General features: G+C 42.1%; 1 protein-coding gene and 1 long non-coding RNA gene across 8 annotated transcripts in view; one reads left to right on the forward strand and one right to left on the reverse strand.

The window, feature by feature from the left end:
* Positions 1-25,346, forward strand: part of VCAN (versican) — a 139,888-nt gene that overhangs the window by 13,926 nt on the left and 100,616 nt on the right. For 5 of the 7 annotated variants that reach the window (XM_077347531.1, XM_077347538.1, XM_077347537.1 and 2 more), the window contains exon 2: positions 7,316-7,382. In XM_077347531.1, the coding sequence (XP_077203646.1) occupies positions 7,316-7,382 (67 nt within the window). Of the gene's footprint in view, positions 1-7,315; positions 7,383-20,281; positions 20,398-20,441; positions 20,462-25,346 lie in introns of those variants that run through there. The other 2 variants (XM_077347535.1, XM_077347534.1) reach the window with 2 other exon arrangements.
* Positions 7,273-9,390, reverse strand: LOC143842405 (uncharacterized). The gene is made up of 3 exons (XR_013233084.1): positions 9,248-9,390; positions 8,623-8,700; positions 7,273-7,686 (listed from the first exon to the last, which is right to left on the reverse strand). It is a non-coding gene; the product is annotated as an uncharacterized LOC143842405 (long non-coding RNA).

The raw sequence follows: 25,346 nt of genomic DNA on the forward strand, positions 1-25,346 counted from the left end.
CTGCAGTTTAAGACGGATGTTGACAAGCTGGAGCATATCCAGAGGAAAACAACTAAGATGCTGAAGGGTCTGAAGACCATCTTCTGAGGAAAGGCTGAAAGAGTTGGATATGTTTAGCCTGGAGAGGAGACAACTGTGAGGTGATCTGATAGCTATCTTCAAGTATTTGAAGGAATGCCATGTAGAGGATGGAGCAGAGTTGTTTTCTGTTACCCCAGAAGGTTGGACTGGAACCCATGGATTGAAATTGTATCAAAGAATTGTTGACTAAACATTAGAAAGAACTTCTTGACATTTAGAGAAGTTTATCAGTGGGCTTCCTTGGGATGTGGTAGGCTTTCCTTCTTTTGCAGCTTTATAAGTAATGGCTAGATGGCCAACAGCAATGTTGATAATGTGAATTTAATCAAAGCATGAGAGGTAGGGCAGGAAGGGTTTAGTAAAGGCTCAGCTCTCATGGACTTTTTTTACATGCTCAGGTTAATGTCAGTCCCTACTTTGGGGTCAGGAGGGAACTTTCCCCCAGGCCACATTGATCAGGAATCCTGGAGCTTTTTGTCTTCCTCTGGGCATTGAATAGGTCACTGTGGGACTGTAGGAAGGGAGTAGTGGTGAATTTTCTGCAGTGTGGTCCCTTCCAACTCTATGTTTCTGATCACAGTAGAACCTGTATCCAGAGTCAGGAAAAATCTCTTCTATTTTAACTGAAAAGTGATCTCCTGGGGCTTTTAAAGCAATGGACATCTTCTGTGGGGCAAGGAGAAAGGTCTCCTTACATCTAAGTTTACCACAAGAAAGGTTTGAAACACAGAGGAAATAGAAGCAGTGTTTCAATTCCAAGGCAGGAAATGTCAGTTCTTACAGGCCTGAGGCCTGTACATTTTTCATTGCTGCCACAGGTGTTCCTGAATTTAGACCTGTTCAGTTTGAAACATCTTAGTACTGGTTTATTATCCTTGAATAGTGGTATGGCTAAGAAAGTGGGAATTCTGATTTGCTCCACATTGATGACTGGTTGTTCACTCACCCATTGGAAGCTCCATCACCATTTTCATGCTGCCAGTCAGAAAAAAGCATGTCTCTGAGTGGATATTTCTTCATCAGGATATTTCAATACATATTGGCCAACCTGTGCAATATACTGAGATGGAAAGAAAAATCCTCATGGTATCAGATATGGTGGGAGATTTGGTAATGAAAAAAAAATCCAGTGTTTTCTAGGGCATAATTCTTCAGTATTTTCTTGCTGAGACTCAAGTTGAATTACAAAATATTTTAAATGCCATCAGAGAACATGCATAAACCATCCAGGGAATAATGACATAAGATTAGGATTACAAAATCAAAAGATGATGCAAAAAAAAAAAAGAAAAAAAGAAAATTGAACCATGAAATTACCATAAACAATGCAAAAATGGTTTACAAAAACAGATAAGTCAGGAAACCAAGATAATGCCTACAATGAACAGTGTAATAGACTGCAAGCTCTCCTTATAAAAGAATCTTCCTAAACTCTTCCAGGCAAGCCTGATGGAATCAGATCCCAGAAGCTAAGCAGAGTCGACCTGCTTAGGGTCATGATGCAAAGACAGGCAAAGGCAAACCACCTTCAAACATCTCTTGCCCAGTTGCCAGATATTTCTAGGAACTCCTGGGTATACTACACACATGCCATATGACAAATAAATCATTTTTAATTTTTAAAACTAATAATCAAAACTAATAATCAGCATGATGTACATCAGTTTAAAATCAGCATAATTAAAACTAGATCTATGCTGCTTAGTTCCCAGCAAAAACTGTCTTTGGGATGCTGGTCCTCAAGTGGGATCTGCGGACCCCCTGGTTTCACAGCTCATCTTCAGGCAACAGAAATCAGTTCTCCTGAAGAAAAGGGATGATTTGGAGGGTGAATGTAGCATTATACTCCACTGAGGTCTCTCCCTCCCCCAAATTACACCTATTCTTAGCTCCACCCCACAAATCTCCAGGTATTTCCCAATCCAGAGCTTGCAACCCTACACTAAGAATGATATTTGAACCTGCTGAAGTTTACACACTAGCTTTAAGGGAAGAGTGGTGTAGTGCCTTATTATAGTCTGTCAAAGTTACTGTAGCATGGATCCACATGACTATTAGGGTGTCAAGGTAGAGAGATCCAAGCTTCTGGATGTAATGAAAATGGAAGAAAGCATTTTATGTGGCTGCATTAACTTGCTTCACCGGAAATAACTCTGGGTCTGGTATAATGCCTAGGAACTGAGTCAGTGAGGGCCAGCTGAACTCCATCAGTGGGGAGCACAATGTTCTTCAAGACATCAGCTTTCTCAACCAGTCTCTCTTCTGTTGGGCCAGAGTATAATGTTTGGCTGATGTTTAGAAGTCTGCATGCTAAAAATTATTTTTACATTCATTTCATTTCATTTTGCATTATTTTCTCATTCTTTTCATTTTTCTTTAGTTCTTTTTTATTTGCATTGCCTGTGGATTTTAATTGGAGGACTACCTATTATTCTGTTTCCTGTAATGTTGGTGTTTGCCATCCAGACAGCTTGAAACTTTCAGTCTTTTCCTACTACTTCCCCCGGGCATCAAGTCATCCATGTTTCAGAGAGCTAAGATGCAGGCTTGGCTGGTGGCTTTAACAGGATCTGTGCAGCAAATGATTCCTTCAGCCCCCAAATAAACTTTGCTAAAAGGCCCACCCTGGGAGACTCTGGGGGTGGTTTAGTACGCTCTGTATTCCATACACCTCTAGTGGCTACAGCCCAAACTGTATTCAAATTTTGCTTTCAAATGTATTCTGTGAATGCAGCACCAAGTTGCCTTCAGGGGCCCATTTTCTCTCCTTCCCCATTTTCTCCCCCCCCCCACACACCAATCCTACCATCACTTGATGTCAAAATTCCAAAAGGTGTCCACTGGCTCAAAAAGGTGGAAGCACTCTTGCTCTGCATTGTCCAAAAAAAAAAAATGGAGAAAGTGTAGAAACCTCTGTATCTGGAGAATTACTTCACAAGTAAGTTAGATCTCCTTCTGGTAAGTTAGATCTCCTCCTGGTAAGTTAGATCTCCTCCCCACCCTCCCTGCCGCTCTGATAGCAGGGGGTGGGAATAATGAGAGTTTCCACCATGTTGGGATTGTTTTAAAGTCTTTTAATGGGTATTTTAATGGGGATAAGACTATTGTGACCCGCCACGAGCCTATGGGGAGTGGCGGGAAATAAATCTAAATAATAAATAAATAAATAAATAAATAAATAAATAAATAAATAAATAATACAAGCAAGATATAGATAGGAGACAGGACGAACCCCTGGGGGGCCCAATCTGCAAAAGTTCTAGACTGAGCTGACCGATCATGACCTGCTGTTTTTAAAATCCGATTAAAGCTGAAGTAAGAACTCAACTGAGAATCAATCCCCCCTTCTTTTCAGTGCAACCACTGGAGATTAACTTACTTGAGAATTCTAATGGCAGACAAAGAGTGGCAAAACAATGTACTGCACTGAAGGCCGCAAGCAAAAGTTGGCCACAGGCCACCTGATAGACTTCTTCCAGCTGGGAAGGACATGCCACAATGACAGCCGGTGTGGCTCAATACGCCACCTCATTTCTAAATGCACAGTATCTCCTTCTCTCTCTTTTTAAGGACATATCTCTACTCTATAAGGTCCATCTTGAATGAAGCCAAAGCAAAAATGCCACTTTCAGTGGTTGATTTCAACGACGCGTATCACTGTTTATTATATCTAACCTACCAGAATAAATATGTTTCAACTGCACAAATACATTTCAACTGCACACAGCAGTGTCTCAGAGAATCTACCTTTAAGGAATGCTCTCATAGCCATCCTGTGCCAATGAGCCTGGTAGCAGCACAGTGCCAGGCAGTCTAATGTCTAACAAGCCCCCCCCCTAAAAACCTGGCTGCCCCAGGTGAGGCAGTGTGGAGTTCATAGAATTGGAAGGTATATCCAGGATCATCTAGTCCAACCCCCTGTACAATGTAGGAAATTCACAACTACCTGCCCACCCACAGTGACTCCAATGTCATGCCCAAGTGATCCCCCCACCAGAAATCTCCAGAATGCAGCCTGGTCTGGAGAAAATTCACCTACCATCCCCCACTCTGAAACTCCATTGGGAACTTGAGCTGTTGAGTTATGGATCAGGTGATTCCTGGGCAGCAATGGTGGATGAGGTTTTCTTAATAGCTTTTCCTGTTTCTCACTGGCTCCCTGGTAGGTAACTAGTTAAATGTTCAGCTCTAGGTTGCAGCTAGCTAGGATTGGCACATTTCCCCTGCTTTTTACAGCTGTTGAGAGGAACTTGGTCAGTACTTAGCTGTATCCAGCCAGATACGCTACAATGTAGAAGAAGTTTCACATGATGCATGACTGCTTGTCAGGCAACTATAGTCCACAAAGGAGTTCTGCCAGGGAGAAGCTGGCTAGCCTAGGCTTGTTGCTCCCCTGTGAAAGTGTTGGGATATCCTGAAGCATCATCCAGAAACTGTCATTTGAGACCTTCAGCCATTGGCAATTAATGGTAGGAGGTAGTAAAGAAATACTGACAATTGTACCCCTGAATGGCAAATTGCACTTTTCTAATAAGGGAGTATGGTATAACAGGAATGCACGGCAATTGACTCGGAAACCAGCCCTCAGATTTGGTTTATTGACATGACTTTTTGATCTAGTTAAGTTTGTATTAAGACTTAAAGCGGCAACTGTTTTGAGAAACGGAAACCCTCTTTTGTACATGATGGTGCAGTATCTCAGCTTAATACCAACAGGTCACTAGGTTCCCATTCTGGCAACTCCTTGAACTCATGACTAAGTTTCCACCAGTTGGATTAAAGGAGGATAGCATTTTAGGAATGCACCCAGCAATCTTCCTGGTCCCTTTAAATTAGGGGTGTGACGCAGTTATATTTTTCAAAACAATTGTATTTTAAAAGTCCCAGTCTGTGCCTTAGAAAAAAGATTCCCAGGATGGAATGCATCCCAGACAGCCTATGATTCTGTGATGTTTAGGACAGAGTCATTTGATGTGTAATAGAATTCCCGTATGCTAAACTCATTTTCAGTTATCTTTTTTTTTTTTTGCCTGTGTAGCCATGGGCAAGGCCATAATTCAGAGATTCATTTGAAACAATCAAACTCAAGATGCTGGCTGCTTTCCTAAGCACACTTACAAGAGAGTAAATCAAATAGAGCTCAATGGGATGTACTGCTAAGTAAAGTTTCTTAGGATTGTTCTGTAGGCTGCAATTTTATGCATACTTCCCTGAGTCATTCAGAGCTGAGTAGAGGAAACATGCATAAATGGTAGGTGCCATCAGGTCACAAGCAGTTTCTGGCAACCTCAGCACGTTTCAAGGCAAGAGACATTTAGAGATAATTTGCCATTGTCTGTCTCTGCATCTTCTTAGGGGGTCTCCTGTGCAAACACTGACCAGGGCAGTCCCTGCTTAGCATGCAAAATGTGATGAGATCGAGCTAGCCTAGGCCATCCAGGTCAGGGTCCAATTACAGTTTTGAATGGTGTCTGTAATTATATATTTATTTAAAGTCCAGTTTTCTTACTTAGACTCTTTTGCATAAAGATGCAATGGATGCTGTAGGCTGATCCTGCATTGAGCGGGGATGGGATGGGGGGTTTGAACTAGATGGCCTGTATTGCTCCTTCCGGCTCTATGAGTCTATGCTTCTATAATTCTACAATGTAAGGGAAGCTCTTCTGTATCTCTGGAAATAAAAGCTTTATCTATATATACTTTCGAAAAACCTGAAACAGATTTGTGATCTTAATGCTTTACTTAGCACTAATCTATCACCTTTCAGTGCTCCACAGATAGGGGTGCCAATCCTAAACTGGAAAATTCCTGGAGATCTGGAGGTAGATCTTGGGTATGGGTGGGTTTAAGGAGATGTATAACGATATACAGTCCACCCTCCAAAGCATCCATTTTTTTCCAGGAGAATTGATCACTGGCATCTTGAGATGAGTTGTAATTCCAGGACATCTCAAGCCCCCACCTGCAGATTGGCTGCTCTATTCCCCAAGTCATCAAATCAGTTTTTCTCAACATTTTTACCACTGAGAAACCCCTGAAACATTCTTCAGGCTTCCCACCCCTTCAGGAAACCCTTCCCCTGTCAAGAAACCCCAGGGTTGAGAAAGCCTGCATTAAATAATCATTTTAGACCTCTGATATTGTTGGAAATTTTGCAAAGAGACTTTAATCCAAGACAATCAAGACTCCTACTGTTATGTATAGAGCTGTTTTCCAGCGCAGTTACATGCACTTAATGCACATTGGTTAAAGACACCCAAGCATTTACAACTGTGGATTCAAGACATTCTCATGATATCCAGTGGCTATGTATGCTACTTTTCATTACTGCAAGGCAGCTGACTACACAGAGTGAGAAGAGACAGCTATTAACATGAAGTTATCAGCTTCCATATATGGTTTCTATTTTGTCATTTGATTCATAGAAAAACCCTGCCTCCCCAGCAGACCTGCATGCTACAAACAGAAACCAAATCAACAGCAGGGGTAAATTCCTTTGGATAGACTTCAGGAGTTACTTTGCAATACAATAACGCAAAGACACGTGTTGATGTATTTCAAAATTATTACTTTGGTGTGTTGTTGGGCAACTGGAAGATTGATCGGTGGTGTTGTCAGGAGACGTTAAGGCTTCAATGGAGCTCTCAGAATCTCAAGAACAAGATCCATGTAGCACTATTGATGGCTAAATGATTATTAGGACTGTATAGTCAGAACTGGAATCCCAATTGCTAAGCCAATGCAGAAGAACTAGAGTGAGGCCAGTGGAATGGCCCATCTGTTCCACTTAATATTTCTTGTAAGGCCTTGGAGGAGGAGCGTGTCTCATGGCTTAAGTCGCACTCAGCATTTAACATCCACTCAGGGCTGCTGTCCAGCAGCCAGGCAATCACCTCCTGTCCCCCACCCCTGATGACCCCCTTCTCCTTCCACTTCCTTCCGAGGCTTGGAGGTTGCAGATCCCTGCTGCGTGACAGCTGCCCCTGCTGGTGAGTTCCCTTTCCGGGGGCCTCTAGCTGCAGCCTTTCCAGGTCCTGGGGGGAGGTAGAGGCCATCCTCAGAGTTCTTCCCCCGCCGCAATCTAGCGCCCGTTATATTCCTGAATGCAACATTTTTTGTCTCTTAAAATTTTATAAATTTACGTAATCACTGGAAGAAGTATTAACAATTATAATCATTATTGTAACCATGTTAGAGTCCTTTTTGATTTATTTTGTGTTTTCATTATTTGTAGGTCAAGATGTTAAAAAATATCATTTGGATATGCTGGACCCTAGCCGTAACATATGCATTTCGCAAAGGTAAGGCATCATGCGTGGGAATGTTTGTTGACTTGATGATTGGAAATGCAAGCCTCCAATTACATACAAAGCACTTTTTAACTGGATGTAAGTCATGTTAGAGTTGCTGTCCAACTCAATCCTAACTAAGGCTACTCATGCATCTATGAAGATTCGGCAATAGGCTGGCATTGAACAAGTACAGTGCATCTGGAGATTTATGATGTCATCCTAAGGCTTAGTTGGCTTAGACGGGAGTCCTTTTACATATGAGTGCAGGGTCCGTGAGGGAGAGTGCTTTGTCTTGTAAAGATCTCTCATCCAGCTGTTTAAAAAACAAACATTGCACTAGGGAAAAGTAGTTAGTATGCCTGATTTTTTGGTAATGACAACATACAAGAAGTACTTTGAGGGAAGTAGCGTGAGGGTAGGGTTGCTAACCTCCCCCTTTCCAGCTGACAGACTTTAGTTTCCTCAGGGAAAATAGTGGAGGGTGAACTCTATAGCATGGTTGTACCATGCTCGTCCCTAAACTCTGCTCTGTCCAGGCTCCACCCTGCAAATCTGGTATTTCTCAACTGAGAGCTGGCAGCCATATGCAGGGCCACCTGTGCAGTCTAGAAGTTCCCTTTGCTTTGATGGAAACTTCTGTATGGAATAGCTGCCTGTGAGGGCCCTGCAATGTGGGAGAAAGCAAAATCTGTTGATAATTTCAGTGTCTGAAAAGCCTTGCTTGGGAAAGGCACGGCAATGCTCTTAGAATCATAGAATCATAGAGTTGGAAGGGACCTCACGGGTCATCTAGTCCAACTCCCTGCACTAAGCAGGACACTTACATCCCAATCGCTCACCTACTGTAACCTGCCACCCCTTTGTCTTCAAAGAATCAGCCTCTCAATCAGATGGCTATCTAGCCTCTGTTTAAAAATTTCCAAAGAGAACCCACCACCTCCCGAGGAAGCCTGTTGCTCATGTCAAGGTTCAGGGTTCTCGTAGAGTCTTTAAGTAAATCAGAGGCAGATACAGTGGTGACTGACATTTTTTTTGTAGTATTTAAGATAACATCATCACGAATGTAACTAAACAGGCTCCTAACATATCTTCTCCTTCTACTATTAAATCAGTCTGATAATATAAAAAGTTAACCCTTTCCTTCTTAAAGCATTATTTTCTCTCTTCCCCCCTCTTTCCCCCAGCCACAAACAGAGGCTTCTAGCTTTCCTTTTAGTCATTATCAATGCCAGTGCTAGTCGCCTCTCACCTTTCTGGCTTCTGTTAGAACTCTCCATCACTTTATCCAAACTTTCCGAGTGCCCATCCCAGGTTAGTATGAACAATTCTATGGGGAACAAGAGACGTTACTACTTCTAGTGACAATGGCACAGAAAACTGGTGATGGGATAGTTGCTTTGGTAAGAAAAGGGCCCCTTCATCATGGGGATCCAGTGTCATATTAGAATCTGGGGGACCCAAATTCCAATCCCTACTCTGCCATAGAAGCTTGCTGGGCAATAGAGTTGCCAGCCTCCAGGTGGTGACTGGATATCTCCCGCTATTAACAACAGATCTCCAGGCTACAGAGATCAGTTTACCTAGAGGATATGGCCATCTTGAAAGTTGGTCTCTGGAGTGTTATGCCCCAAACCCCAACCTTTTCAGGCTCCACCTTCCAAAATCTCCAGGTATTTCCGAACCTCAAGCCGGCAACCCTACTGGGTGACCTTGAGCTAGTCACACGCTCTCATCCTAACCAACCTCACTTATTGCGTGTGGATAGAATGGATGTAAGGGGAACAATCTATGTTCTCTTGTGCCTCCACTGGGGAGAAAAGCAGGGTATAAATGGAGTAAGAAAATAAAGGGGAATCCGAAGCAGGGTTATATACCTTTCTAAATCCACTGAAGTCAAATCCACTGAAGTCATTGCACTGGAAATCACTTAGCACTGCATCAGTTTGTCAGCTTTTCATTTTAGTTGTGCCTTTAACAACAGCTTCATGTGCAACAACTAACAAGCTTTATGTGGAAAGCTTCTTCTCTTGAAACTGATCTTTGACCATTAACTGGGGTGTTTTTGTCTTCTGGTCAGTTAGTATAAACCATTTACTAATTAACCCAGAATATTTCAAGTTGGGCTGCTACACCCTTTACAAAACTGCTGCATAAAGAATAACATGCAATTTCCTAAACGTGTGTCACTACATTTCCACAATTCAAAACATACGCTGAAAGTAATTTTTGCAAATGAGTTTTATACCATATTCAGTGCCCCTTACTTTGTTCCAATTGGTTTGACTGGTCTGTGGATTAGATGGTCAGAAAACTTTTATAGGCTGTACTGCTCCACTGAGGTGGAGATTTCCATTATAGCTTGTAATGGCTAACTAAAGTGTTACCTTTAATAACTGGATGAACAGAAGCATGACGTACATGATTGCATCATTTGAATACTTGCAAATGGGTGTAGTCTTTGTGAGGAGAGCTTTGGGAAACAGAAAATCCCCTTACACTACAAAGAATGTTGAAAGATCAAAATGAATCAAACTTTTTTATACTTTCTAATTTTTTCCTCACTGCAGCTGTTTTCTCTGAAACTTTCCAAACCCCTTTCCCTGCAATGTGCAAATAACATCTGTCTTTTCAATTCCTACAACAACAAAAAATATAGCTATCTTGAGAAGAGTAATGTTGTTCTTTATCAAAGGATAGCTACTGTTGACCTTTAGTCTACGTGTTGGAAAAACTGGAAGATTTTCATGGACAGAAGGGATTTCCATCAGTGTATATGAATTTCTCACTTCCCCGCTCCCACTGCAACCCCAAATGCCCTCTGAACTGTGGATTGGAGGGAACAGGGGACCTCCAGGAACAATATGATGGACAGGGATGTGCAAATAAACAACTACATCAGCTCCATATATCAGGCAGTTGACAAATATTGGTATTCTCAGTTTCAGTATTGGTTGGTGTTAGGATCTGGGTTTTTGGGACAGGATTCTGATATTTTTGACTCCATTATTCCTTATGGTAAAGCTTTATGGGAGGCTGGGGGGCTGTTTTTAAAGCTACTGGTACCAAAATGGCAATGGAGCTTCTGGTGCCTGTCCTTTAAGTAACCCTCAAATTTCAAGTAAATTGAACCAAGAGATCCAATTGTATGGGCCCCTGAATGAGGTGTGACTTGATAACAAAAACCAAAACTTGAAGCAAATCAACCTGGAAAGGTATCAAATCCCAGAAGACAACAAACATTCTGGAAGAAGAAAAAGTCCTAGGAACCTTCAAGTGCTGGTATTTGATACTCCCAGTTAATCCCAATTCACAAATATTTCCAGGATTTTCTGGGACCCATTTACTGGTATCCCAGGTACCATCTGGAAATCTGAATATAGGCTTTTCAGCATGAACAGTTTACTGCACATTTTCCCAGCAGTTAAGCTGCTAAATGTTACTTCAAATTCAATGTCTACTTTTATGTACCATTCTCTTTTATATGGTGCATTTATTTTGCAGCTGCAACTCAAAAATGCAGCTCTCTTACATTGGGTTGCAATGTCATTCATGATCTGTGGCAACTGAGTTTTTGGATTCCCCTTCCTTGACTGTATTTTTTCTTTACACTAAATAAATATGAAGATCTTTTCCCATTTAGTTCTCTCATCACCAGTCTCCAGGGGCAGGGGTTGAATGTGTGGAGTCCTCCTCCTCGCTTGAGGAGGTGGCCCAGGCACAACTTTATTTACTCTCAGGTAGGCATTTTGCCAGGAAGGTATGTATTAAATCCACCTAGCATTGGGGCTCCAACTCTGTTAATAGTGATGTGACAACTGAAGTAAAGCTCAAGAACAACAGCAAGATGGAGAGCTTTGTGTTTACTTTGGGTTGCAGAGAAATGGAGAGGTGAGCAGGCACACATCTACAGCCACAGGACTATAATGTTGTTGGCATGCAAGCAAGTAAATGCACAGACACACACATGTGCACACATGTGTGCACGCGCATACACACACACACACCCTTGTCCACTTGGCACTTTGCAAAGGGGAAGCCAGCATGGGGACTACAATTTACCTGATGGACTGACCCCATTCCTCCTTTCCCCTGTCTTGTGTGTGGGACTGCTGCATGATTGTAAATATAAAAAGGGGGTGGGGAGGTAGAGGAAGGTATTGAGTGGGAGGTACATGTACAAATGTGGGCCATGCTGGAGTGGAGTAGTGTCCTCTAACTGACAGAAAGGGGTGGTGGTGGCGGTGGGGAATTAATCTGATGACATCTTTATGTTTAGATTTACCTTCAGCTTTTGAGCAAAGGGGGTAAAGAACCTCTCCCAAGGGACTTTCAAATAAGCTGGAGATAAAGCAGACAGGTCATGAACTGAGGATGAAGTGCAGAAAAGTGATGCAGAAGCCAAAATTAATCCCAAATGAGGTGCAGAGTAAACTAGAGAGAAAAGTAGGACAGCTTCAAAAAAACAACAATGGAAATGCATTGTAAAGGCGAGGGAAATGGCCAATGCAAAAAAGCCCAATATCTGAAAAATATTTCTATTCAGATGTATCTGAATGCATATCCCTAATGATGGAGAGTTGGAGTTATATAATAGAATCATAGAAACATAGAGCTGTTAGAGGCCATACAGGCCATCTGGTCCAACCCCCTGATCAATGGAGGATCACCTTAAAGCATCCAGGATAAGTATCTGCCCAGTCGCTGCTTGAAGACCTCTAGTGAAGGGGAACTGACCACCTCCTTAGGCAGCCTATTCCATTGCTGAAGTACTCTATGGAATTTTTTCTGATATCCAGTTGATACTGTTCTACATGTAGTTTAAACCCATTATTATGGGTCCTATCCTCTGCTGCCAACAGGAACCTTTCTTTGTCCTCTTCTAAATGACAGCATTTCAAATATTTATAGACAGCAATCATGTCCCCTCTCAACCTCCTCTTCTCCAGGCTGAACATTCCCAAGTCCATCAGACTTTCCCCTTAGGGCTTGATCCCCGGGCTCCAGATTATTCTTGTCGTACTTCTCAGCATCCTCTTAATTCTGCCCACATCCTTTTGAAATGAGGCGTCCAGAACTGCACATAGTTCTCCAGGTGTGGTCTGACCAATGCAATATACAGTGGGTTGCAAACTCTTGCAATTTTGATGTAATTATACTGTTGATACAGCCCAAGACTACATTTCCCTTCTTTACCACTGTGTCATACTGTCTGCTCACATTTAGTTTACAGTCCTTAAGTACCCCATGCTCTTTCACACACATTACTACCCAAAAGTGCATTTTCCATCCAGTATGCATGCTTCTGACTTTTCTGACCCAGATGTAGAGCTCTGCACTTACCCTTCTTGAATTGTATCTACACCAAGAGTCAGTTTGGCATAGTGGTTGAGAGCACTGGCTTCTAATCTGGCAAGCTGGGTTTGATTCCCCACTCCTCCACGTGCAGTCATCTGTGTAACCTTGCATTCATCATGGCCATGATAAAATAGTAATATCACCAAGCAGTAATATCAGGGTTCTCTCAGACTTACCTACCTCATAGGTTGTCTGTTGTGGGGAGAGGATAGGTAAGGCAATTGTAAGCTGCTTTGAGACTCTTTCAAGTAGAGAAAAGTGGAATATAAAAACTAACTTCTCCTCCTCCCTCCTCCTCCTCCTCCTCATTTGCCTACTTTTCCAGCATGTTCAGATCTCATTGAACTCTGTCTATTTCCTACTACTCCCAATTTGGTGTCATCTGCAAATTCAATGAGAACATCCTCCTCCCCCTAATTTAGATTATTGATAAAAATGTTGAAAAGTTTCTGACCCAGTACTGAGCCTTGTGGCACCCCTGAGCCGATGAAACACCAATGACAATTACTCTTTGGGTGTGGTTTTTCAACCAGTTCCCGATTGAGTGAGAGAGGTCATCTAGTGTAAACTGCCTCTTTCTGTTTGGGGGAGTCTCCTCTGATTCCAAGCTCATTATCTTTTCTGTTGGCATCTCTCTCTAAATTTAACCAATTAATTCCTGGCTCATCACAGTCTGAGAGCAGCCAGAATCAGTTCAGTAAATATATATTAGTATAAAAATAAAAATTGTTGACTTTCCTTGGTAAAAGAAAATAAAAAACCTAACTAGATGCATTCTTTAGTTCAGCCACATAATCATTTGCTTACTTATTTTGCATAATTAAGTTGACCGCATATTGAGCAATCTAAAACTGACTCTGCCAAAAGCACTCAACTGTCTTAGGCTGCATTCCTGTGCAGACTTAGTGGGATTCCTGGGTAAGCAAGCATGGAATCAAGTGTCAAATCTCTTTAAGGTGAAAAGGGCCATCCTGATACTCCTTCCTCCCAGCATACTGCACAGGACTTATGGGAAGCAATTTCAAGAGAGTCTTAGAAACCTTAGTAGTCTAATGCCAGCCATCAGTAGCTCCTTAGTATTTGCTTTTTAAAAGATCAATTAATAGCTAATCCATAACAGAAGCGTGCATTCATATTTATTTGGGCAGGTATAGCTAAAGCATATGTAGCATGTGGGTGTTTCTTTCTACCACATTCAGATGCACATTGACTCTTAAATATTATTGCTGCAGATGGAATGCACATTTGCCTAGTTGTACATGATTTACAGTCAGAGTCTGAAGGGTAACTGATTCTTTACTACGCCTGGTTTACGTCCTCCCTCCCATAATTGAACTAAGTCAGACCACAAGCCATCTGGTAGAACAGAAAGGTTTTTGTTCGGATTCAATTTATGAGTTCATTGTCAAAGCCCCAAGCAAGTTTTTGCAGGTAGACATGACTGTTTTTGAGTATCTGCTTTAGCAATCTGCATGTTTCATTCTGAAGTGTGTGAACCTAAGGGTGGCTTTGCACCTGATGAAACTCCTTGCACAGAAGGCACTTCCATGGAGGTATCAGCCCATTAGGGGTGCCTGTGCTTTAGGTCAGGGGTTGTCAACCTGTGGTCCTCCAGATGTTCATGGACTACAATTCCCATGAGCCCCTGCCAGCAAACGCTGGCAGGGGCTCACGGGAATAGTAGTCCATGAACATCTGGAGGACCACAGGTTGATGGCCCCTGCTTTAGGGTTAGGAGGGGAGGACAGTGTAACATGTGAGTACTGAGCAAGATTCACAAAAAGGTTCAAAAGCTTCTTCTTGGATATATTCAAGACTGGATTGTCAAAAGAGCAAAATAGTTTAAGGGCACTGGGTGTAGTTAGTAATTTAAAGCTACAGGATAACCAGAAGTAATGATGCTTCTAAATAGCATCCTCAGATGGTCTGAAACTAGTTTGGTCAGCTGCCTGGAGGAAACAAAAGGCCTATCCCTTTAACAGAGGTGTAAGGGTTGTTATCTACCAGGTGAGTTTATTTACCTCCATTCCATGAAAAGCTTCACCTGCCCATTTTTACACATTTCTATAGGCCTATGGAGAGCCTTACCTGAAACATAAGGAAGGCTGGGAAACACAGACCCTGCTTTTTCTTCCTAGTGTCCCCTGTGCATGGAATTATGGTTGATACCTGCATATATGCATGTTGCTCTGCATGCAGTCACTGGGAAGCCAGAATGGTGACTACTTCCCAGTGCATGCTGTGAGACATACTCTTTAACGGAATGCAGATGGAATTCACAAGCTGAGATGGCTTTAAAAATGGTCATATATATTCTGTTCACTAGTGCAATTGCAGTGATCCTTTATGTTCAGAGGCCAAGTACCCCAAGAGCATGAACAGTGCTTTTCCCCCTAAACTATCTGATGGCCCATTGGCTACAGTTAGAAAGAGAAGACCTCATGGGAAAAAGATGGCATTAGCTGTTTCCACACCAGGGATTTATTGTCATTCAGCCACTCCAACAGGTGCATTCTCCCCCATGTTTCCATATGACATCATCCTCTTTTTGTACACAGCCTGTCAGCAAGCCATGCATTCCACAAAAAAGTATGGTTTATTTTATACCTGTGAAACAGGGTATTTTCTGGGGGAAATGCTATAAGCACTAGCAGTTTTTTGTACCTGAAGGACCATTTTCGCACTGGAGATTTCCCTCTGGACTGCAGGCTGGAGGTTGCTCCCACACAGGGGAACATTTGGCCTGGTTCAACTCGCCCACTCCAATTTTGTGCTCCTGCATGGGAGCTGGGGCAGCGAAATTCCCAGGGTGGAAATGGTCAAGGAGAAGCAACACAATTACAGGAATATGGTGAACATCTAGTTAGTTCTTTGTATTTCTTGATTACCAGAAGGGGCAACAGTTGGCATAACAGAAGAAAATCACCTACCTTTTTAACAGAAGGGAAGAGACTGTCAAAGGGTGTTTTTTTTAAGTTGTTAATAGTATTGTGTTGTTCCTAGCCTGTGTTGCTGATGCTAGTGTTTTAAAAAACAGAAGAAAACCACCCACATTGCAGTCTGCATTTTAGAGAGAGTCAAAGGGATCATCAGAGGTGTCTCCAAATATATTGAGGGTTTTAAATAAAAGGCATTGCATTATTTATGCACAGCACTGCATGTAGCCCATGTTCCTCAAAACAGAACTGGCTGGGCAGGAAGGGTCCAAGTGAGGAAGTGTGTTTACCCAACCTGGATGGGGTACAGCTATCAATAGCTCACTCTGCCAGAAACCTGAGTGTGATCCTCAATGCCTCCCTTTCATGAGAGTATCACAACAGGCTTTCTACCATCTATGCCAAGCCAAACTACTAGCATACTTCTTGGCCCCGGAACACCTAGCCACAGTGACCCATGCAGTGGTCACCTCTAGACTAGACTTCTGCAACTCACTCTATGCAGGTCAACCCTTAACTTTGATCTGGAAACTGCAACTGTTCCAGAATGCTGTGGCTAGGATCCTCAAAGTTACCCCATGGAGGTCCCACGTCCGGCCTGCTTTCCAACAGCTGCACTGGCTCCAAGTTGAATTTTGGATCAGACTTATGGTCTTGGCAATCACTTTTTAGGCCATATGTGGTCTGGGCCCAGTGTATCTGAGAGACCACCTCTCTGCCAACACCCCCAAAAGAGCCCTACACACTGCCCACTTCCAACTGTGTGGTGATCTCTGGCCCCAAAGAAGCACATTAGACCAAGCAGGGTCAGAGCTTTCTCTGTCCTGGCCTCCACCTGGTGGAATGAGCTCCCCAAAGAGATCAGATCCCGGCTAAACTTCCACAATTCTGCAGAGGCTGCAAAAGGGATCTTTCTGCCAGGCATTTGGTGGAGGTTGATTGATCCAACAGCATCTGCTGGGCCCTCAGATAACCTACCCCACAATCTGAACCCAAACCAACTGAAACCAATCAACCTATAGGATCATAGTTGGAAAGTTAATGTTATTGGGAAATGTTGTAATTCTTCTTGTCTTCTGTTATGGAATCCACTGTTATTGTTGTTTCTGATGTTATGAATTGTGCTGTATTATCCTTATACTGCCCTGAGTCCCAGAGGAGGGCAGCATAGAAATATAATTAATAAATAAAAATGCAGATGGTGGGAAAATGCAAGAGAGTTCTGCCATCAGGAAGCTTGCAAATGCACAGCTTCCAACTGGAGGCAGTGCAAGTTTTATGCCTCCATGCAGATTTGGTTTCAATTTTGTCAACCTCCTTTTTGAAGTGAGGCTTCCAGAATTGTACACGGTACTCCAGGTACAGTCTGACCAATGTGGTATGCAGTAGGACTATGACATATTGTGATTTTGATGCAATGCCTCTGTTGATACTTGGTTGATACCAGCTTTATTCCAGGGATGCTTCTAGCTTGGGTCTTTGAAGCTGATGGCTAGCTTGCCAAACAAATTGTCCCTGTGTCTAGCAGTTCTTCCTTTATGAGCTTCTAGCATAGCCTTTATCACTACTCCCCTGTGCTTCTTGTATGATGATATAGTTACTCCAGGTAACTCTGTGGCCTCCTATCTTGGTCTGAAAAGCACTTCAGTTAGTTCTGGCCCCTGTTGAAAGGACAGCAGAAGCCTATGCCTGTGTTTTTCAATGCCTTGTGTAATGCCTTGCACCTCAGTCTTTGAGTCTGCATCTCTTTTGGCTTTGATTTTCTCTCTTTAGTCCTCCCAGTTAGATGAAGGTTCTTTGTTTGGGCTCATCTGCAAAGGGGTGTTCCTGATCTGGCTCAGATAAGACCCCTGTCTGGCAAGATGCCTGAAACTGCTTTGGGGTTTACAGAGGCAGATGTCTATGCATGTAAGTTGCATTTCCCCACATCATTCAACATGGGCGTGATTGATGTTTTTTTTTTAAATCTTCATATGGGATATGAGGTATCCTTTACAAGTTCTGCAGAGTTCCTGCTATGCTACTTGAAAACTCATTACCAATGTACTTGTGAGAGGAGAATTCTGTGATGAAGCTGTCTTGCATTTTTAAAGCTGTTGAGCTTCACCATGTGGCTTCCTTGAAGACCAGGTCTGCTCCCTACTGCAGCTTCAGGCTCATGCCTGCTGGCCCCACCATTGGCCTCCACATAAGTCTACCAAATGATTTCAGTTAGTGATTAATGTATCTGTAGCAATACTGTCTCTTCCTGTTCTAAGGATAGACTTAATAATCTTCCCTCTGGCAATTCACCTCCAGCCTTCAAAGCAGCTGGAAGTGAGAGATTCCAGTCATGGACCTCTTAAGACATGTATTCTGCATTTGTCCAATTCTTCTCCCTTTTGCTAGGTTTCTTTCGCTACAATCCAGTTCAAGCCTCTAAACTGCCCTGAGCCATAGGGGAGGGTAGTATAAAAATCAATCAAACAAACAAATAAAGCTTGGTAGTTGGTGCATGCACAAAACAAGACAGGACCATGCCCACTGGTGCAACCGATGTATTCAGCCACACATTAGCATTGAACCCCAATGTGTATATATTTGTATCCATGTAGGCCCATCGGAGTGACTGAAGAAGAGGAGTTGGTTCTTATATGTCACTTTTTTCCAAAGGAGTCTCAAAGTGGCTTATAATTGCCTTCCCTTTTCTCTCCCCACAACAGACACCCTGTGAGGTAGGTGAGGCTGAGAGAGCTCTGATACTACCACTCAGTCAGGACAGCTTTATTATGGCCATGACCAGCCTAAGGTCATGCAGCTGGTTGCATGTGGAGGAGCGGAGAATCAAACTTGGCTCACCAGATTAGAAGACCATGTTCCTAACCACTGCACCAAGCTGGATTGGGACACACCTCCCCCACATATCATTCCTGATTGCATTGAGCACCCTATGAGTATACATTTGTACACAGGTAGGGGCTGGCTGTACATATCAGTGTTGAGCTGGAGGGGTATGACTGCCAACTTCAAGTTTGAAAATACCTGGAAATCTGAGGGTGGAGCCTAGAAGAGTGGGGTTTAGGGAGGGGAGGGAGGGTATAATGCATGCATTCCATCATCCATAAAAGTCTTCCGCCCCTGGAAAAGTGGAATAAATGTTTAAATAAATAAATGATTTATGTAGTCTGCAGTTCTGTAATTCCAGGGGATCTCCAGTCCCTACTTGGAGGCTGACAATCCTAAATTGATGCAACCCCATTCCCCTTTATATGTATAAAGCTTATACAATTTTGAGTACCTGAACAGGGATTAAGTCACTAGACTTACAAACGGTAAAATAATTAACAGATATGGGCAAGAAAGCAACATGTTCATCTCTGTTTCCAGGTCTCTTGGAGCTGCTGGTGGGGAATGGGGGGCACTTATAGGGTATGGGGAAGAATGCCAGAAATTAACACGATGTGCCTATATCACCTGCAGTAATCATAGGCATGTGGTGGTGGTGGTGGTGGTGGTAATATTCTGGCTTTTGGGCAAAAGCTTCTCCCATAGTGTTTTGTCCAAAACCCAGAGCATCATTCCCCGATATCCCTGATGTGCCTACATCACTTCTAGGTCACATAGGCACATTGCAGTAACTTCCAACATTCTTCCCTTTTGGGGAAAGTTAATTTGAGGGACAAAGATGTAGCCTAAACACGGAGGACCCCCCACCTGAACTAGGGTATCTGGTAACCCGATTAACTTTTGCTTTCTTTCTCTCTCTTTGGGCAAGGAAGCTCCAAACTTTAGATGTTTTAGAAATACGGATTTTGCCTCAAAATGGCATCCTCCATAAATATAGAAGGCGAGGCTGATTAAGATGGACAGGATGGAGTGTCATAGGAAATTGCTTGTTTGGAAAGGAGCTCAAAGATCACTACTCAGCTTTTGTTTATCCCCTTCTCCTAGTTTTCCTTTGCTACAGACTTATCCTGCAAGTTGGAACAGAAAGTGCTTGTAAAGCAAAAACTGGATTGGGTTATTTGTGTAAAGTAGACGAATGTATCTGTAGCTGTTTTGTCTATTCCTGCTGCAGCTAGCACACTAGACTGGAGTAGAAATAGCTTGTGTGTGGTGATAGTATGAAGGTGCTGACAGTTGGATTTAGTCAAGTATGCAGTTACCTGTTTTAAAGAGTAAATATTTCCCCTCAGTTCACTGTAGGCAATCAGGTCACTGAAGCAGGAAAGGAGAAACTGAGTTCTACCCAAAGGCTGACAGACAGCGTAGTTAGCTATACGTTTTCAGAAGCTTTTGATATAATAATGAATATTTTGAGATATTTATATATTTGACATAATAACATAAAAAAAAACCTTCAAAGGTGGTTGAAATTAATTTTAAAGTTGTTCTTGACCCTCAGGGTTCTTTGATGAAGCCCTTTCACTCTCTTCAGCTGGTATAAATCCAAGCATTTCTAGAAACATAAACCTACTGTGGCAGGTAAAGTAATCTGACTGAGTGATTTGTTAAGGTAGACTGTGGCACTCACAATGAAGCTATTATGTGCTTCGTGTGATGTCCAGCCATCTTAGATTACATCAGATCTATGCATAGCCATTGATGGCTGGCAGCAGCCCCAGGTGGCCCTAGGGAAGTGCAGCATGTAGGTCTGCACCAGATTATGTGCAAGCCCCTGGCTATGCTCCCATAGTATCTCCCATCCTGTGTCCATGTGCTGAAGGCTCTGGCTGCATAAATCGATTGGTGTTGTGAGTTAAACTCTCAAATTTCCAGGATGCAGTTACTTGCTTTAACGTAATTGATTATAAGGAGGTGTGCCAATGTGAAATAATAATACATATTTTTAAAATAGATCTTCTGTGTGATGATCTTGGCATGACCCCTTTGGGTCCATGGATACCACCACAGGTTCAAATGGATTGAAGCTCTAGTGATTACTGCTGCTGGTGCTCATTTGAGATGAGATAAAAGTTAATAAAAAGAGAACATGCTTTTGTACATACGTGACAGATATACAGTCAATGCACTTGCTGATCTAGCCTTAACTAATCATTACTCAATTGCTATACAGGCTGAGTGAGCAGACTAACAACTGCCTCCAGGGAAAGCACTTCAAGCCAGTAGACCAAACTCTACAGGTCTTCCCTCCTTATCAAACTGTAGCTGCAGCAGGAGAAAGGGTACTTGCTCTAAGCAGAAAAGAAATAGCTCCCTTTGCCAAAAGCAGTCACCTTATCCTTGCTCACAGAAGGCCCACACACTTAGTCCAGTTACCAGCATGTTAGCATATTGGGCAGGATCAAGGCATCTGTTGCCATTCAGAGCCCTTAAGTTCTCACAATTATTCCTTATGTCCCACCCATCTCTGCCAGGCTCTTCCTGCATTATTTCTCTGTGAACAAAGATCCTATACATCCACTCATAAAGAGCCACCTCTTCCCTTTAGGGTAAAAGAGCAAACAAAAAAAAAATGTGAGTCTTTCTAGGAAGCACCTTACCTGCCAAGTTCTGCATACTTGCAAGAGTTGACAGGCTGCCATGGCTTAGATTAGTAGTGTGTAAGAAGACAGATTCAGGAGCAGGTGATGAAAAAGGAGGCCACACCAAAGCAAAATGAAAACAAAGAAACAAATTGGAGAATATGTATGGGAACAGAATTAAAAAGTACTGGAAAGATTCCCCTGATGAAGCTGCACGCAAAATGCATACGGGCTGTATTAAAGATTCTATTTCTCTCAGTACCAATTTGTTGTATCATCTTCACAGAGGCAATGAAACCAAATCACTTCAAAGTGGACCTCTTCACTGTGCTCAGGCATTGTGGTTTACTGAGGAGTTATGGTTAATGAAATGTAAGGGCAGATGGCTTGAGTAAAGGTAGAGGGAGACTAAAGACGCCTTTGCCGAATTATGGATTACAGCTCACGTTCCGATCTATGTGGTGGTGGTGACTCACTCTGCCGCCACTGTTTCCATTCAAACATCTGTGCAGGGTGAGACACTATGCAGCTGTTTGGGGTTACCTTCTGCTAACCCTTTAAACTTTAATGGAACTATAAACCGAACCACAATTTCCCAGTTTGTGCATATCCCTAGTTTAGGTAAACAACATCTACTGGGTCACTCTTGTCCACATGTTTGTTCAGCCCCTCAAAGAACTTTAACATACAGAGTTTCTAAATCTTTTGATCCTCATGTTTTATTAGATCAAGACAAGATGTTCCTCACTGCCTCGTTTTGCCTCTATGATCACCGTCATGCATTTTATTTGCCAAAGCCTGTGCTCCCTTTTATTTACATCACTCGGACTAGCCTTCCACTGCTTAAAGGAATCCATATTACCTTTTACTGTTTCCATTACTTTGTCTGTTAATTATGCAGTCTCTTTTTTACAACAATTTGTACCTTTCTGAGTCTGCGGTATACATTTTATCTGAGTTTTCAGTGTTGTAGTTTGAAATAGTTTCCAAGCTTTCTGAAGGTATTTGAGACTCTTTACCCCTCATTTGAGAAGTTACCCTTTCTAAAGTTAACTGTGGTTGTGTTGGTCTTTTGAGGCAACACCCTGTTTACATAAACACTAAACAATAGCATTATGGTCACTGCTCCTAACAGGTGCTATTACATTTACATTTATCACCAGGTCTTGAGCATTATTTAGGACTAAGTCCAGAATTCCCTCTGTGACTATCTGCTCCATGACTATCTGCTCCATTGAGAAGATCTAGAAACGCAATCTCTTTCTCCTGACTTGAACACAGATTGACCCAATCAATGTGCGGGTAGTTAGAATCACATATTATAACACAATTAATTTGATCTGCTGCTTTCCTTAATTCTTTTGCTGTTTTTAAATCATCCTCTAACCTTTGACCTTGTGATGATTTAGACTTGGAACAATCTGCAACTCACTATGATAGGATCACTCCATATTTTCACAGATCAAGTTGCTTGCATCTGGCAGTATTTTTAACAGAGTTGTTAGAAAATGTTATCAGTCCTTTGTCAAAGTGCAGCTGCCTGGATGAGTTTCAGCTATTGTAGCCTGGAGATGTGGACAATTGCTTTGAGGAGCATGTCCAACATGCTTAGTGCTTGACCCTTGCCCTTCCTGGATTGTAAAAGTTATCTTGGCAGGGCTGGTAAATTGGCTGCAGGAAGTGGTAAATGCATCATTAAAGTAGATGCAACTGCTCTGAATTAAACACTGGAGAGACTTTCTCCTGGAAGAACTGTACCTTGATTCTAAAGATCAAAATAATTATTATCTTGGTTTGGGCAGTTTCTTTTGGCAAGCTGCTTGAGTGGTAGTTAGATATCTCCAGGCTTTTAGGGAACAAACTGATTACTTAGACCAGTTTAATTTTGAGTTTCAGAATGGAAAGAACTCTGGTTTTCCTGTTAGGTGCCCTGCTCTTGAAGCGGGAGACAGGAGTGTATCACTGGAGGCCTCTGATATCATGCATCATGCTACCCTTCTGAACCAACTAGCAGAAATGGGATGAAGGCATTCTGTGCTGGTTACAGTTATATAGAGGAACCATGGATAAGAATTGAGTAAATTGCATTGGCTGCCAATTTGCTTTGGAGCCCAGTTCAAGATGGTGGTTTTGACCTTTAATGCCCTAAACAGCCCTCGGGTCTAGGCATCTGCAGATATCAGGTTGTGTTGGTTTATATGCTGCAAGCATTTAGCAATAACCCCGCTTTCCCCCATAATGAAGTTACCCAGCAACTTCATTTGCCATTTAGCCCTAGCTGTGTTATAATTTTATTCATTTCCATCTACATATGTTTTGTCTAGTAAGAGACATCTTGACCTTTTCTATATTCTACCATATATAAATCCCTGAACAGTTAAATGACTTTTGAATGCTTGCTTTGTATTGTTGGTGGCCGGTATTAGATTACTTGTGTTATATTTCTAGATGGCGAGAATCCTCAATTGTTGTGAATTAATAAAGACTTAAAAAACAAAACCAAACCAGGCATAGTAAAGAATGAGGACAGAGCTTGCTTTTGTAGTCAGAGTTGTCAAACCACAATGAATACCTTAATGAAGGATTAAGTGTTGGCACAGAATGTTAACAAGTATACAGTTCCCTCTCCAGTCCAGACATGCTGTAGGCAGGTTAGATGAACAGTAGCCAGGATTACCACCTAGGCATCCTCTGTTGTTGTAAGCATTTCACCATAAAGTGTTTATGGATCAGGATGAATAAAACAGTGGTGAAGTTCTTTAATCAGACATTTGAGCCAAACGGGGACCATCCATGTGCTTCACAATTCCCCATCCCCACACAGTTGCTGAGATATGTTTTGATTTCAGGGATATCTTAAGCCCTTCTTTTGAAACAGGGAATAAATATGACTTTCTGGGGTATCGTTCTAGACGTACGGGGCAAATGGTAATTTCTTTTAGATTATTGGGTTGCTTGTATTTTTTTAAATAAACATCACTGGTGGTATATAGATTTTATTGACTAAAACGTACATTAGTACATTGTAACATAATAAATTGTTTTCTTGTATAGGACCAATACAATTAATGCGATCAGTAAAAATTGAGCTGATTAGTACAAATTTATGCAAATCATTTGGAGTCCCCCGGGATGATATCAAACAATTTTAATGTTTTTATTGTCTCTTTTAAAGTTACTTTTGTCATCTTGATGTTCAGCTGTAATCCTGCTTTGGCACTTTCTGCTTTATCAGTAGTCTGCCAGTAATGAGTATCATCTGCTTATCTCAGTTTGTTAATGTCCCTTCTGCCAATTTTTATTCCACCGTCATCTAAACCTAATTTTGAGAGCCAGTTTGGTGTAGTGGTTAGGAGTGCGGACTTCTAATCTGGCATGCTGGGTTCGATTCTGCACTGCCTCACGTGCAGCCAGCTGGGTGACCTTGGGCTCGCCACAGCACTGAGAAAACTGTTCTGACTGAGCAGTGATATCAGGGCTCTCTCAGCCTCACTCACCTCACATGGTGTCTGTTGTGGGGAGAGAAAAGGGAAGGTGACTGTAAGCCACTTTGAGACTCCTTTGGGTAGGGAAATGCAGCATATAAGAACCAACTCTCTTCTTCTTCTTCTTCTTCTTCTTCTTCTTCTTCTTCTTCTTCTTCTTCTTCTTCTTCTTCTTCTTCTTCTTCTTCTTCTTCTTCTTCTTCTTATCTAGCTATGTTTATGATATAGAATCATAGAATCATATTCTTCATATAGATTGAATTGAAGGAATCTTTACCAGCTGGAAACTATTCTGTTTCTCCGTATTCTGGTCTAATAGAAGCCTCTTGCCCAAAGTATAAGTCGTGCATCAAAACAGTCAGATATTGTGGCACACCCATTTCTTTTAAAATCATCCAAAGCTTTTAATGATCCAGACAGTCCAAAGCATTGCAATATGATCTCTAATGTGTCTTCCTTTCCTGAGTCCAGCTTGAACATCTGGTATTTCTCATTCCTTATATGGTAGCAGTCTTTGTTGTAAGATTCTGAGCATCACTTTGCTAGCCTGAGAAATGAATGCAATGGTTTGATAGTTGCTGCAGTCTCTGACATTTCTCTTTTTTTGGAACTGGAATGTAGATTGAGCAGTGTGTGAACCATTGTTGTATTTCCCACATTTGTTACCGTATTCTTATTAAGATATTGATGCACTCCTTTTCTGTGGCTTGAAACAGCCCTACAGATATCTCA

Source organism: Paroedura picta, chromosome 7, assembly GCF_049243985.1.
Source record: "Paroedura picta isolate Pp20150507F chromosome 7, Ppicta_v3.0, whole genome shotgun sequence".
In the NCBI taxonomy this organism is placed as follows: domain Eukaryota; kingdom Metazoa; phylum Chordata; class Lepidosauria; order Squamata; family Gekkonidae; genus Paroedura; species Paroedura picta.